The sequence below is a fragment of the Ornithorhynchus anatinus genome, chromosome 21, assembly GCF_004115215.2.
Source record: "Ornithorhynchus anatinus isolate Pmale09 chromosome 21, mOrnAna1.pri.v4, whole genome shotgun sequence".
In the NCBI taxonomy this organism is placed as follows: Eukaryota; Metazoa; Chordata; class Mammalia; order Monotremata; family Ornithorhynchidae; genus Ornithorhynchus; species Ornithorhynchus anatinus.
In genome coordinates this window covers 15,694,312-15,709,192 of record NC_041748.1, presented here as the reverse complement: position 1 = coordinate 15,709,192, position 14,881 = coordinate 15,694,312, and the positions used below count along the sequence as shown (strand labels likewise).

General features: G+C 57.0%; 3 protein-coding genes across 3 annotated transcripts; all 3 read left to right on the top strand.

Moving 5' to 3' along the window:
- Nucleotides 1-1,356: 1,356 nt before the first annotated feature.
- Nucleotides 1,357-2,532, top strand: LOC114806100 (hemoglobin subunit alpha). Its single transcript, XM_029049221.2, has 3 exons — nt 1,357-1,528; nt 1,934-2,138; nt 2,290-2,532. The coding sequence occupies exons 1-3, from the start codon at nt 1,437-1,439 to the stop codon at nt 2,416-2,418; spliced, it is 426 nt and encodes a 141-aa protein (XP_028905054.1). The 5' UTR covers nt 1,357-1,436; the 3' UTR covers nt 2,419-2,532.
- Nucleotides 2,533-8,107: 5,575 nt separating this feature from the next.
- LOC100087121 (hemoglobin subunit alpha-like) lies at nt 8,108-9,753 on the top strand. Its single transcript, XM_016226994.3, has 3 exons — nt 8,108-8,491; nt 9,212-9,416; nt 9,572-9,753. Exons 1-3 carry the CDS (start codon nt 8,397-8,399, stop codon nt 9,698-9,700), a joined length of 429 nt encoding a protein of 142 aa, XP_016082480.2. The 5' UTR covers nt 8,108-8,396; the 3' UTR covers nt 9,701-9,753.
- A 3,924-nt stretch (nt 9,754-13,677) lies between these two features.
- LOC100087130 (hemoglobin subunit alpha) lies at nt 13,678-14,855 on the top strand. Its single transcript, XM_001517090.5, has 3 exons — nt 13,678-13,851; nt 14,257-14,461; nt 14,613-14,855. Exons 1-3 carry the CDS (start codon nt 13,760-13,762, stop codon nt 14,739-14,741), a joined length of 426 nt encoding a protein of 141 aa, XP_001517140.2. The 5' UTR covers nt 13,678-13,759; the 3' UTR covers nt 14,742-14,855.
- Nucleotides 14,856-14,881: the final 26 nt, after the last annotated feature.

Here is a 14,881-nt window from a genome sequence, read left to right as displayed (position 1 = left end):
AGCGTGGCTCAGTGGAAAGAGCCCGGGCTTGGGAGTCAGAGGTCATGTACCGAGAGCACTGTACAAAGACCTTGGGAGAGTATAACAGAGTTGTAGACACATTCTCTGCCCCCTATGAGCTCACAGTCTAGTGGGGGAGACAGATGGTAATACAAATAGATAATGATTATGAACATAAGAGCTCTGGGGCTGATGGAGGGGAACTGTACTAAGCACTAAGCATTTGGGACAGTATAATAATCATGTTTGTATTTGTTAAGCACTTACTATGTGCAGAGCACTGTACTAAGCGCTGGGGTAGATACAGGGTAATCAGGTTGTCCCACGTGAGGCTCACAGTCTTAATCCCCAGTATCACAATAGCAGGGTATAGCACCTACCCCACAAGAAGCTTACATTCTAATGGGGACGGAGGGGAAGAGAAGCAATAAAAATATTTACAAATTGGCTAATCAGAATAAATGTATTAATTAAGCAATCGCTCTTGCATAACATATGCATCTGTGCGGAGGGTGGCTTTAGATAAATAAACTGAATTGTACTTTCCAAGCGCTTAGTATAGTGCTCTGCACACAGTAAGCGCTCAATAAATAATACTGAATGAATAAAGGAATGCAGTTGAAAGGGCAAGCAGGTGGGAATGTGCTGGCCATGGTGGGCACATAATAATGACAATAATGGTATTTGTAAAGCGCTTACTATGTGCTAGGCACTGTTCTAAGCACTGGGGCAAGATACAAGATAAATGGGTTGGACGCAGACCCTGTCCTACACAGGGCTCACAATCTTAATCCCCATTTTACAGATGAGGGAACTGAGGCCCAGAGAAATGAAGTGACTTGCCTAAGGTCACACAGCAGACAAGTGGCAGAGTCGGAATAAAAATAATAATGGTGGTATTTGTTAAGCGCTTATTATGTGCAAAGCACTGTTTAGAACCCATGACTTTCTGACTCCCAGGCCCGGGCTCTAAGCACTAGACCACTCTGCTTCACATCTAAGCACCCCGTGTCTGACCCAAATCCCTCTCTAGACGGACAACCCCTCAGCAGCCACCCCTTCCCAAAGTAAGCCCAGGGTCCTCCGGCTGGGAGGGGACAGGGCTGTGCCGGGGGTCGGGGTCCCGCCGCCCGGGGTCTGAGTTCCCCGCCGCCCGAGGTCTGAGCTCCCAATCTCCCCAGCCGCGGGAACGCAACGCCCCCTGCAGGCCGGGACGACGATGGGCTCCGGGCACGAGGCTGCCCTGGCACCGCGGGCACCGGTCCAACCAACGAGGGTGGCCTCAGCGGCCCACCCCCTTCCCTGGTACGGCGGGCACCGTGCCCACCAATGGGGGCGGCCGTGGCGGGGCGTGTCGCGCTCCCGGGCCCGCATATAAGCGGCCGGGCCTCGGGCAAAGGGAATCTGGTCCTGACCCGATTTGGAAAGGAGCAAAGATGCTGACCGACGCCGAGAAGAAGGAAGTGACCGCCCTGTGGGGCAAGGCCGCCGGTCACGGCGAGGAGTACGGCGCGGAGGCCCTGGAGAGGTGAGGTCTGCCAGCCTCCGACCCAGCCCGGGCACCGCCGCCCCTCTGCTACCCACCCCTGCCCCCTGATAACAATCCTCGGCCCTGCTTCAGATCTCTAGATTCCCTGCCCCTGGGTGGAAATCCCAGGACCCCTCGATGACGTTCCCTAGCGGGAATCTCTGCTCCTTCCACATGCTTTAGTGCCCCCCGGTTCGGTCCGTTATCCCTGCGCTCCTGACAAAGGGTCCTACAGCTTTTTCTCTCCCTGGATCCCAGATTCTGCTCTCTCTGTCCCAGGACCCAGGCCCTGAATCCCCAAAAGGAATACTTCGGGCCTCTAACAGCCCCACCAGTCCCCCGGGCACACTGCCCGGCACTGGCCTCAGTGCCCATGCCCCTGACAGGTCCCGCTCTCTCCCGCAGGCTGTTCCAGGCTTTCCCCACCACCAAGACCTACTTCTCCCACTTCGACCTGAGCCACGGCTCCGCTCAGATCAAGGCTCATGGCAAGAAGGTGGCCGACGCTCTGTCCACGGCCGCGGGGCACTTCGATGACATGGACAGCGCCCTGTCCGCTCTGAGCGACCTGCACGCCCACAAGCTGAGAGTGGACCCGGTCAACTTCAAAGTGAGTGGCGAGGGGTCAAAGGGGAGGGGGATTTGATGTTGTGGGGTGGGAGGCCGCAGGAGGATGGGTACTAGGGCAACCTTGGGGGGTGGAGACGACCTTGGGGGGTGGGCTCCGGACCCCCCCGTCTCTTACACCTGTTTCCCCACAGCTGCTGGCTCACTGCATCCTGGTTGTCCTGGCCAGGCATTGCCCGGGCGAGTTCACCCCCTCCGCCCACGCCGCCATGGACAAGTTCCTGAGCAAAGTGGCCACCGTGCTGACCTCCAAGTACCGCTAAGCCGGTGCCCTGAGGCCGAGGGTCCCCGCTGCCGCCTCCACCCGGCCGAACCCATCCCCAACTCCATCATGCCCAGGCTGACCCTCGTCTTGCAATAAAGCTCAAAATGTGGCAGCTGTTTGTGTGCGCATGTGTGTGTCCGAAGGGTCACGGGTGGGGGTCAGGAGCTTGGGCCCCAAAACTGCAAGTAGAAGGAACAAGAGAGGGATTGTTGGGTGGAGCTGATAAGGGGAAATGGGGAGGAGAAGGCAGCTGGCCTGATGGATAGAACCAGGGCCACAGAGTCAGAAGGGTATGGGTTCTAATCCCGAATCTGCCACTTGTCTTCTGTGTGACCTTGAGTGATAACTTAACTTCTCTGTGACTCAGTTCCCTCATCCGTAAAATCTGTGAGCCCTGTGTGGGCCATGGACCATATCCAACCAACTAGCTTATATCTACTCCAGCGCTAAGTACAGTGCCTGGCAACGGGACCAAGAGCCGGGGCTGCAGGCTCAAGGCAGTAGGTCAGTCAATCCTACTTATTGAGTGCTTACTTAGTACTGTACTAAGCACTTGGGAAGGTACAATACAAGAATAAATAAGCACATTTCCTGCCCGGGGCCTGTGTTAGTGGTGTTAGTGACAGTGTGTCTGTTTGTAGCCTCCACCTTGTCTGCCCATTTCTTCATTCATTCATTCATTCATTCATTCATTCATTCAGTGGTATTTATTGAGCACTTACTATGTGCAAAGGATTTCTCCCCTCAGTCTCCAGCCCCGAGTTGGTCCAGGCTGGACCAGGGGCAAGACCATGGGTAGGTTAGGATATGCTGGGCAATGGCCTAAGAAGTGGATCTGGGTGGGGAGGTGTTGGCCTTCGAGCGAGAAGCAGTTTAGGGGGCGGGGACTGAGGCAGGGCAGCGGAGAGAAGACTCTGGGGGGAGGGGGAGATTTTACGAGGGATTTTATGGGGAGGGTCCACAGGGCAGGTGGGCCTGGTTACTCTCGTAGTCCAACCCAGCCCGCACACTTCATTCCTCTAATGCCAATCTTCTCACTGTTCCATGATGTCATCTACCTCTCCTCCGACATCTCACCCACATCCTACCTCTGGCCTGAAAGGCCCTCCATCTTCATATCCGATAGACAGACAATCACTTTGCCCCCATGCCCCGCCACCCTTAAAAGCCTTATTGAAGGCCCATCTCCTCCAAGAGGCCTTCCCTGACTAAGCCCTACTTTCCTCTTCTCCCACTCATTTCTATGTCACACTGACTTGCTCCCTTTATTCATCCCCCTTATAGATTTTGATGTAGTGGATAGAGCACAGATCTGGGAGTCAGAAGGTTGTGGGTTCATTCATTCAGTCGTATTTACTGAGTACGTACTGTATGCAAAGCACCATACAAAGGGCTTGAAAAGTACAATTCGGTAACAGACAATCCCTAACCAACAACGGGCTCACAGTCTAGAAGGAGGAAGACAGACAACAAAACAAAACAATTAGACAGGCATCAATGACATCAAAATAAATACAATTATAGATATATAAACCTCATTAATAAAGTAAATAGAATAATAAATATGTACAAATATACACAAGTGCTTTGGGGCGGGGAAGGGGGTAGAGCAGAAGGAGGGAATAGGGGCGATGGGGAGGGGAGGAGGAGCAAAGAGGGAGACAGACATTAATATAAAGAAGTAAATAGACAAATAAATAAATATAAAATAAATGAATAAATTATATATATATGTATATATACATATGCACTTTGGGGATGGGAGGGAGGATGAATGAAGGAGCAAGTAAGAGTGGCACAGAAGGGAGTGAGAGAAGACCAGAGGAGGGCTTAGTCAAGGAAGGCTTCTTGGAGGAGATGTGCCTTCAATAAGGTTTTGAAGAGGGGGAGAGCAGTTATCTGTCTGATATGAGGAGGGGTGGCATTCCAGGCCAGTGGTAGGATGTGAGCTGGGTGTCAACAGCGGGACAGTAGAGATGGAGGTACAGGGAGAAGGTTGACATTAGAGGAATGAAGTGTGTGGGCTGGGTTGTAGTAGGAGAGTAGTGAGGTGAGGCAGGAGGGGGCAAGGGGATTAAGTGCTTTAGAGCCAATAATGAGGAGGTTTTGATTGATATGGAGGTTCTAACCTTGGCTCCACCTCTTATCTGCTGCGTGACCCTGAGGAAGTCACTTCACTTCTCTGTGCCTCAGTTACTTCATCTGTAAAATGGGGATTGAGACCGTGACCCTCACATGGAACAGGGACTGTGTCCAACGTGATTTCCTTGTATCCATTTCAGTGCTTAGTACAGGGCCCGTTACATAGTAAGCGCATAACAAATACCACATTTATTATTAAATATTTGTCATTTATTTGTTTATAATAATGCTTGTCTCCCCCTCTAGACTGTAAACTCGTTGTGGGCAGGGAACGTATCCGTTTATTGTTATACTGTACTCTCCCAAATGCTTAGTCCAGTGCTCTGCATACAGTAAGCGCTCAATGAATACGATTGACTGAGGGGGAAGCATCAACTCAGGCACCCATCCTCCGCCTCTGTACTCCGTCCGTCTCAGGGAGCTCAAGGATGATGCCCTTCCCCAACATCTTCACACCCCCGATCCCAGGCCGTGCAAACCCCAAATCTTCCAGGAAGCTTCCCCTGGAAGGACGTCTGGCCCCCTAGTTCTGTCTGCTCGGGATGGGACAGGTGCACAGCTAGAATGGGAAGAGGTGAAAGATGGGAGGGGAGAAGAAGTGCCCAGCTGGAAGGGTTGGGACAGGTGCCCAGTTAGGATTCTGTTTATTGTTATATCGTACTTTCATTCATTTATTCATTCAGTTGTATTTACTGAGCACTTACTGTGTGCAGAGAACTGTACTAAGCGCTTAGGAGAGTACAGTACAACAATAAACAATCACATTCCCTGCCCACAATGAGCTTACAGTCTAGAGTAGGGGAGGCAGACATTAATACAAATGAACAAAATGAAAGATATATACATAAGTGCTGTGGGGATGGGGGAAGAGCAAAGGGAGCAGATCAGGGTGATGCAGAAGGGAGCGGAAGATGAGGAAAAGTGGGGCTTAGTCTTGGAGGAAGTTTGACTTCAATAAGGCTTTGAAGCAGGGGAGAGAGTTATTGTCTGTCAGATTTGAGGAAGGAGGGGGCTCCAGGCCAGAGGCAGGACGTGGGCTGGGGGTCGGCAGCGAGACAGGCGAGATGGAGGTACAGTAAGAAGGTTAGCACTAGAGGAGTGAAGTGTGCAGGCTGGGTCGTAGAAGGAGAGAAGCGTGGGGAGGGAGGAGGGGACAAGGTGGTGGAGTGCTTTAAAGCCAATGGTGAGGAGTTTTTGTTTGATGTCGAGAGGGATGGGCAACCACTGGAGATTTTTGAGGAGTGGGGTGACATGTCCTGAATGTTTAGGTAGAAAATGATCTGGCAGCAGAGTGAAGTAGGGCCTGGAGTGGGGAGAGACAGGAGGCCGGGAGGTCAGCAAGGAGGCTGATGCAGTCATCTAGGGGATGGGATGAGTGATTGTATTAAAGTGGTAGCAGTTTGGACAGAGAGGAAAGGGAGGATTTTAGTGATGTTGTGAAGGTGGGACCGACAGGATCTGGTAACAGATTGAATATGTGTGTTGAATGAGAGAGAAGAATCAAGGATAATGCCAAAGTTACGGGCATGTGAGAGCCCCAGGCGTGAACCACCACCTTCTCTAGGGAACGTTTTCCAGCCCTGACTTTTCCTTATCTCCCATTCCCTGCTGCATCACCCTGACTTGCCCCCTGTGCTCTTCCTCCCTCCCAGTCCCACAGCACTTATGTATGTATCTGTCATTTTATTTATTTGTACTAATGCCCGTCTCCCTCCCTCTAGACGGTGAGTTCGTTGTGGGCAGGGAATGTCACTGTTTACTGTTCTATTGTACTTTCCCAACCAAGGGCACAGTACAGTGCTCTGCACACAGTAAGGGCTTAATAAATACGATCGAATGAATGAATAGAGGGGTGCTGTGTGTGTGTTAGAGGTAGGGGAGGGAATCTCTCCCCGAGCTGGCACCTGAGCACGTCGGACGTCCGGCGGGGCCTGGGCAGCAGCGAGGCCTCCTCCGGGGGCGAGAACCCGGGGAAAGGAAGCCGCCTCCCACCCAGCTCCCCACCATTGTTTCCTGCAGGCCTCCGGCCCGGGGGAGGAGGACGAGAGAAAGAGGGGGAGGAAAAGAGAGGAGGGGGAGGGAAGAGGAGAAGGGGGATGAGGAGGGCGAGGAGGAGGAGGAAGCAGGAAAGGAAGACAGAGACAGGCAGGATGAGAGATAGAGAGGGGGACGGGAGACACAGGGGCAGGGGCCGAGAGACGGTTGAGAGAGACTGGGGGAGGCGCCTCCGGCTTCCCCGCCCTGGCACCGCTGCCCCCGGGGCCTGGAGGGCCGCTCGCAGCCCGCTCGGTGCCAATAAGGTACCAACGCTACTGCACAGTCATTCATTCATTCATTCATTCATTCATTCATTCATTCAATTCATTCAATCCTATTTCTTGAGCGCGTACTGTGTGTAGAGCACTGTGGTAAGCGCTTGGAAAGTCGAATTCGGCAACGAATAGAGACAATCCCTACCCAACAGCGGGCTCACGTATTTCTTGAGGGCTTACCGTGTGCAGAACACTATACTGAGCGCTTGGAAGAGTACAATACATGAAAAGGACCCAATCCCTGCCCACAACGAACTTACAGTCCAGCGGGAGGGAGAAAGACATGACTAGAAAGAAAGAAATGCCCGCTACAGACATAAGCGCCGAGAGGCCGAGCCGGGGCGGATGCACAAAGGGAGCAAGTCAGGGCGACGAGGCAGGGCCTCCAGCAACCCATCAGTAGTCGTTTTCGTCGAGTGCTTAATAATAATAATAATGTTGGTATTTGTTAAGCGCTTACTACGTGCAGAGCACTGTTCTAAGCGCCGGGGTAGGTACAGGGGAATGAGGTTGTCCCACTTGAGGCTCACAGTGTTCATCCCCATTTTACAGATGAGGGAACTGAGGCCCAGAGAAGCGAAGTGACTTGCCCACAGTCACACAGCTGACAAGGGGCAGAGTGGGTTTCAAACCCATGACCTCTGGCTCCCAAGCCCGGGCTCTTTCCACTGAGCCACGCTGCTTACTGTGTGCAGAGCGCTGTGCTAAGCGCTCGGGAGAGCACACTACAACAGAGTCGGCGGACACGTTCCCTACCCCCCAGTGAGGTTGCCGGTAGCCCCGGGGGGAGATGGGGAGAGAGAGAGAGGAGGGCATCCAACAAAGACCGCCCTCCCCATCTCCCCTCTCCCCACGTCCCCCTCCCCAGCTGTATTCCTCCTGCGCCCACCCCCGCGGGGAGCCCCGGGCTCCCTCTGCCCGGACCCCAGGGGCCGGACCGGACCGGGCTTTTCCCCCGGGCACCGGCAGGTCCTGGGCTCCCAAAGGCGGGACAGCCTGGGGATGCAGGGGACTAAGGGTTAGTCCCAGACCAAGCCACCACCCCAGCCAGCAGCAGCGCCCCGAGGGGCAGAGGACGGGCACGAGGCTCCCGGGCACGAGGCCCCCGGGCACGAGGCCCCCGGGCACGAGGCCCCCGGGCACGGGCTGTGGGGCAGAGGGGCAGCCTGGGCCTTCCGGGCCGGCCGGCCTGGCCGGAGCCACACTTGGGCCCCGGCCCCGGGGGCAGAGGAGGAGGGGCAGGCCGGGGCAGGCTCCGGGCCCTGGGCACCGCAGAGTGACCTTCCCGCCTTCGGTGCCCGGGAGGCGGGGGTGGCGATGGTCTCCGACACCTCCTGCAGGCCTCTCCTCTCCTCCCCCTCTCCCCCCGCTGCCCAGCCGGGGGCCCCCGGGCACGGCGGGCACCGTGCCAACCAATGGGGGAGGCCGCGGCGGGGCGGGCCCCCCACCCGGGCCCGCATATAAGCGGCCCGGCCCCGGACAAAGAGAATCTGGTCCTGACCCAATCCGGAAAGGAGCCAACATGGGACTGACCGACGGCGAGAAGAAGGAGGTGGCCGCCCTGTGGGCCAACGTCTCCGGGCACGAAGAGGAGTTCGGTGCCGAGGCCCTGGACAGGTGAGACCCGCCCGGGCCCGGGACCGACTCGGCCCGGGCACCGCGGCCCCTCTCCTCCCCACCCCCGCCCCCCGGGCACCCACCCAGGCCTAGGGCACCCAACCCTGGACCTCGTCACCCCGGCCCCCAACGGTGAACCTCAGGACCCACCCCTGCCCCAGGCAACCTCCCCTGCCCTGGCACCCAACCCCGGAACCCAGCACTCACCCCTGCTCCGGACAACCTCCCCTGCCCTGACACCAACCCGGGAACCCAGCACCCAGCCCTGCCCTCTGAGCACAGAGACCTGTCACTTGGCACCTGCTCCCTCACCATCCCAGGCCGAGCTCTTGGGCACCACTCCCCTTGCCCCCAGCCCCGTCGCCCCTCATTCCCTGCCAACCGTAGTGGGGCTGGCTGGCGTGACTTTTCCCGTCTCGGCACACGACGTGGTGCCACTGACTCCCCTTGGGGATCCCCGCACACCGGCCCGCTATCGAAAATCTTTCTCTCTCCCGGACACCAGATTCCTCCCGCTCCTCACCCGCCCTGGCACCGGCCCGCAGCCCCCGACCCAGATCTCTCGGGTGTCTCCAACCCCGATGGGTTCCGTGGGCGCGTACCTCCCCCTAACCCCCCTTCCCCTGGCACGGATTCCGTAGATTCCCCTGGCACGGATCCCGTAGATTCTCCCCCGGGCACGGTGCCCACGCCCCTGACCTTCCCCGCTCTCTCCCGCAGGCTGTTCCTCTCTTTCCCCCCCACTAAGACCTACTTCCCCCACTTCGAGCTGAGCCAGGGCTCGGCTCAGGTCAAGGCCCATGGCAAGAAGGTGGCCGACGCCCTGACCACGGCCGTGGCCCACCTCGATGACCTGGACAGCACCCTGTCGGCGCTGAGCGACCTGCACGCCCACAAGCTCAGAGTGGACCCGATCAACTTCAAAGTGAGCGGCGAGGGGTCAGAGGGGAAGGGGACGAGGGGGACCGGGTGCCGCGGAGGCGGGCGGAGGGGCATGGGCTCCTGGGGGGCCCTCGGGGGTGGGCACCGGGGAGACTGGCGCTGGACCGCCTCCCATCTCTGCCTCCTGCTCGCCCGCAGCTGCTGGCTCACTGCATCCTGGTCGTGGTGGCCAGACACCTTCCCGCCGAGTTCACCCCCTCCGCCCACGCCGCCCTGGACAAGTTCCTGAGCAAAGTGGCCACCGTGCTGACCTCCAAGTACCGCTAACCGGGCCTCGGAGGCCGAGGGGCCCCGCCGCCTCCCCTTCCCCGTCCCCCCCACCCCCGACCCCGGCCGGACCCCTCCCCAGCCCCATCACTCCCGGGCAGACCCTCATCTGGAAATAAAGCTCCATCCGTGGCAGCTGCGTGTGTGTGTGTTTGTGTGTAAGGGACAGTGTCGGTGTGGCTCTGACTGCCCTCGTCCCTCTGCGGCCCAGGGTCTCTGACCGCTGGCGAAGTGGCTGCACTGCCGCGAATGGGACGGGGAGCTGGGCGCTGTAACGAGCGCCGCGGAGGCCGGCGGGTCTCGTCTGAGCGACCCCAAGCCAGTCTCCGGCCACTCTTGTGGTCCGCGGGTCAGCCCCGCCCTGTAATGCTGCGAGGACCCCAGGACGGCAGAGGAGGGGGAGCCAGCTCTTTGGGTCTCCCTGTCTCTCTCACTCTGTCTCTCTTTCTTGCCTTCTCCTCGATCCCGGACCACTGTTCCTCCTGGGACCAGCCCCCCTCCCCAAGAGAAGTAAGCTCTAAATGAGCAGGGAAAGTGGATAGGAATGGGAGGAAGGAGTTAGGGTAAGAGCGGGAGGGAAGTGTGGGATCTTAAGGGGACTTTTCTAGTTAGGGGGGAACTTGAGTAGGTTTGTAAAAAGATGAGAGGGAACTGTAAGAGGAGTAAGAGAAGAGTGAGGAAATGGAGGAGGGTGGGAGCAGAGTTTTCTACAAGGGGAGAGGAAATAAGTTCAGAGGAGAAGCAGTGTGGCCTGGTGGAAAGAGCTTGAGCCTAGGAGTCAGGGGACCTGGATTCTAATCCAGGTTCTGTCATTTGCCTGCTCTATGATTTAGGGTGAGCTGTAAAATGGGGTTTCACTACCTGTTCTCTCTCTTACTTAAACTGTGAGCCTCATGTCAGGCAGGGACTGGGTCCCACCTTCTTTTATAGTGTCTATCTCGGTGTTTGAAACAGTGCATGCTGCTGCCCAGGCCCCGCCGGACGTCTGACGTGCTCAGGTGCCAGCTCGGGGAGAGATTCCCTCCCCTACCTCCAACACACACACAGCACCCCTCTATTCATTCATTCGATCGTATTTATTAAGCCCTTACTGTGTGCAGAGCACTGTACTGTGCCCTTGGTTGGGAAAGTACAATAGAACAGTAAACAGTGACATTCCCTGCCCACAACGAACTCACCGTCTAGAGGGAGGGAGACGGACATCAGTACAAATAAACAAAATGACAGATACATACATAAGTGCTGTAGGGCTGGGAGTGGGGAAGAGCACAGGGGGCAAGTCAGGGCGATGCAGCAGGGAGTGGGAGATGAGATGAGGAAAAGTGGGGCTTAGTCTGGAAGGAGGTGTGCTTTCAATAAAGCTTTTAAGGGAGGAAGAGAAACTGTCCGATTTGAGGAGGGAGGGCATTTCAGGCCAGAGGCAGGATATAGGCCTGGGGTCGGCAGTGAGACAGGTGAGAACGAGGTCCAGTGAGGAGGTTACCGGCATCAGAAGAGCAAACTGTGCGGGCTGGGTCGTAGAAGGAGAGAAGCAAGGTGAGGGAGGAGGGCGCGAGGTGATAAAGAGCTTTAAAGCCAGTGGTGAGGAGTTTTTGTTTGACGCAGAGGTGGATGGGCAACCACTGGAGATTTTTGAGGAGGGGTTGACATGTCCTGAACGTTTTTTTAGAAAGATGATCTGGGCAGCGGACTGAAGTATGGACTTGAGTAGGCAGAGACAGGAGGATGGGAGGTCAGTAAGGAGGCTAATGCAGTAATCTAGGCGGGATAGGATGAGTGACTGTATTAATGTGGTAGCAGGTTAGCGCTTAATACATACGACTGAACGATTGATGAAAAGTTGGGTTCTCCCTATACTTCTCAGAAAGGCTTCTTGCATGTATAATTTCTTCCAGGCCCTAGTGGTTGTCTTTATTCCCTTCCCACTCCTCAGTGGGACCCCAAGATCCCTCTCCGCTTTGGGGAGCCCCCTTGCAGCCCCCCCCCCAAGCTGGTATGGTCTCTCCCCACTCCACTTCATACTTCACTCTGCTGCCCAGATTATTTTTCTATAAAAACATTCAGGACATGTTTCCTCAACTCCTCAAGAAATTTCAGGGGTTGCCCATCCACCTCCGTGTAATACAAAAGCTCCTCGTCATTGGTTTTAAAGCAGTCAATCCCCTTGCCCCCTCCTACCCCACCTCGCTGCTCTCCAACTCCAATCCAGCCCGCACACTTAGCTCTTCTACCGCCAACCTTCTCATTGTGCCTCCATCTAGCCTATCTCACCGCCGGCCCCTGCCCACATCCTCCCTCTGGCCTGGACCACCCTCCCTCTTCAAATCTGACAGACAGTTACTCTCCCGACTTTCAAAGCCTTATTGAAGGCACATCTCCTCCAAGAGGCCTTCCCTGCCTAAACTCTGCTTTTCCTTTTCTTCCATGCCTTTCTGCTTCGCCCTGACTTACTCCCTTCATTTACCGCCCTCCAGCTGTGCTGCACTTATGTACTCATCTGTAATATATCTATTTATTTATTTTAAAGCTCGTCTCTCCCTCTAGACTGTGAGCTCATTGTGGGCAGGGAATGTATCTGTTTACTGTTGTGTTGTACTCTCCCAAATTCTTAGGACAGTGTTCTGCACACAGTAAGCACTCAGTAAGTACGATTGAACAAATGGTTCCCCTCCACCACATCCGCACCCTCCAGGCCCTGACTACTCCATTTGCCCTGCTCTTAGGAGAGTCCCAGGGCCAAGTGAGGCCTCGGGCACCGGGCAGGCACGTGGAGGGGGAAGGGCAGGGAGGGTGTCTTTGGCTCGATATCTTGAGTGCTCTCGGGTGAGCCCACCCCCAGTGCTCAGTGTGGGAACAGTGGAGACCACACAGGACCGTGGAGCAGATGTCTCTGGCTCATCATAGGCAAAAACCAGGCCTGGAGCCAGTGGGTGCCCAGGGCACGAGCCTGCCTGACCGGAACCAGCAGCCATACTGCGGAGGGTGTGAATCTATGCCCCACTCCTCCTGAGCTCAGTGCCCCTACCCAGGCGGGAAAAGTGATGGGGCGGGGCAAAGGCACCCCACCCCCTACCGGGCACCTCTTGTCTCTCTTCTGTGGGACAGCAGGAGTTGGGCAGGGGCACTCTCTGATAGGCAGATGCCAGGCAGGGGGCAGCAGTCACGATGGTGGCACTGGGGCCTGCCGGGCCCAGCTAAAAGCAGTGAAGTCTGCAGGGAGGGTGGGATGGGAGTGTGGCCTGCTGGGTAGAGCCCAGGCCCGGGAGTCAGAAGAACTTGGGTTCTAATTTTGCCTCTGCCACTTGTCTGCTGTGTGACTTCAGTTCTCTGGGCCTCAGTTACCTCATATGGAAAATGGAGATTAAGGCTGTGAGCCCCATGTGGGACAGGGACTAGGTCCAGCCTGATGATCTTGTAGCTACCCCAGGGCTTAGAACAGTGCTTGACACATAGTAAGCGCTTAACAAATACCATCATTATTATCGATTCCTGGCTCTGCCACTTGCCAGCTGTGTGACCTTGGGCAAGTTACTTAACTTCTCTGTGCCTCAGTGACCTCACCTGTAAAATGGGAATGAAGACTGTGAGCCTCATGTGGGGCAACCTGATTACCCTGTATCTACCCCAGCGCTTAGAACAGTGCCCGGCACATAGCACTGAACAAATACCAATATTATTCTCACTATTATTATTGTTAGAATCGACAAAGGAACTGAGGTCCCTGGGGTGGGGGGAAGGAAAGCCACGGCAAGGGGGCTTGCCCGACTCCCTCGAGCTCCGGGGCTGCGCATGAAGCCGGGGCTCCGCCGCCCAAGGTCTGGGCTCCCCGCCGCCCGAGGTCGCCGGAGCCGCGGCAGCGCAACACCCCCTGCAGGCCGGGCCCCTGCCGCGCCCCCGACGCCGCTGCCAAGCAAGAGCCGCCTCCCTGGCACGGCGGGCACCGTGCCCACCAATGGGGGCGGCCGTGGCGGGGCGTGTCGCGCTCCCGGGCCCGCATATAAGCGGCCGGGCCTCGGGCAAAGGGAATCTGGTCCTGACCCGATTTGGAAAGGAGCAAAGATGCTGACCGACGCCGAGAAGAAGGAAGTGACCGCCCTGTGGGGCAAGGCCGCCGGTCACGGCGAGGAGTACGGCGCGGAGGCCCTGGAGAGGTGAGGTCTGCCAGCCTCCGACCCAGCCCGGGCACCGCCGCCCCTCTGCTACCCACCCCTGCCCCCTGATAACAATCCTCGGCCCTGCTTCAGATCTCTAGACTCCCTGCCCCTGGGTGGAAATCCCAGGACCCCTCGATGACGTTCCCTAGCGGGAATCTCTGCTCCTGCCACATGCTTTAGTGCCCCCCGGTTCGGTCCGTTATCCCTGCGCTCCTGACAAAGGGTCCTACAGCTTTTTCTCTCCCTGGATCCCAGATTCTGCTCTCTCTGTCCCAGGACCCAGGCCCTGAATCCCCAAAAGGAATACTTCGGGCCTCTAACAGCCCCACCAGTCCCCCGGGCACACTGCCCGGCACTGGCCTCAGTGCCCATGCCCCTGACAGGTCCCGCTCTCTCCCGCAGGCTGTTCCAGGCTTTCCCCACCACCAAGACCTACTTCTCCCACTTCGACCTGAGCCACGGCTCCGCTCAGATCAAGGCTCATGGCAAGAAGGTGGCCGACGCTCTGTCCACGGCCGCGGGGCACTTCGATGACATGGACAGCGCCCTGTCCGCTCTGAGCGACCTGCACGCCCACAAGCTGAGAGTGGACCCGGTCAACTTCAAAGTGAGTGGCGAGGGGTCAAAGGGGAGGGGGATTTGATGTTGTGGGGTGGGGGGCCGCAGGAGGATGGGTACTAGGGCAACCTTGGGGGGTGGAGACGACCTTGGGGGGTGGGCTCCGGACCCCCCCATCTCTTACACCTGTTTCCCCACAGCTGCTGGCTCACTGCATCCTGGTTGTCCTGGCCAGGCATTGCCCGGGCGAGTTCACCCCCTCCGCCCACGCCGCCATGGACAAGTTCCTGAGCAAAGTGGCCACCGTGCTGACCTCCAAGTACCGCTAAGCCGGTGCCCTGAGGCCGAGGGTCCCCGCTGCCGCCTCCACCCGGCCGAACCCCTCCCCAACTCCATCATGCCCAGGCTGACCCTCGTCTTGCAATAAAGCTCTATCAGCGGCAGCTGCATGTGTGTGCACTTTTGTGTC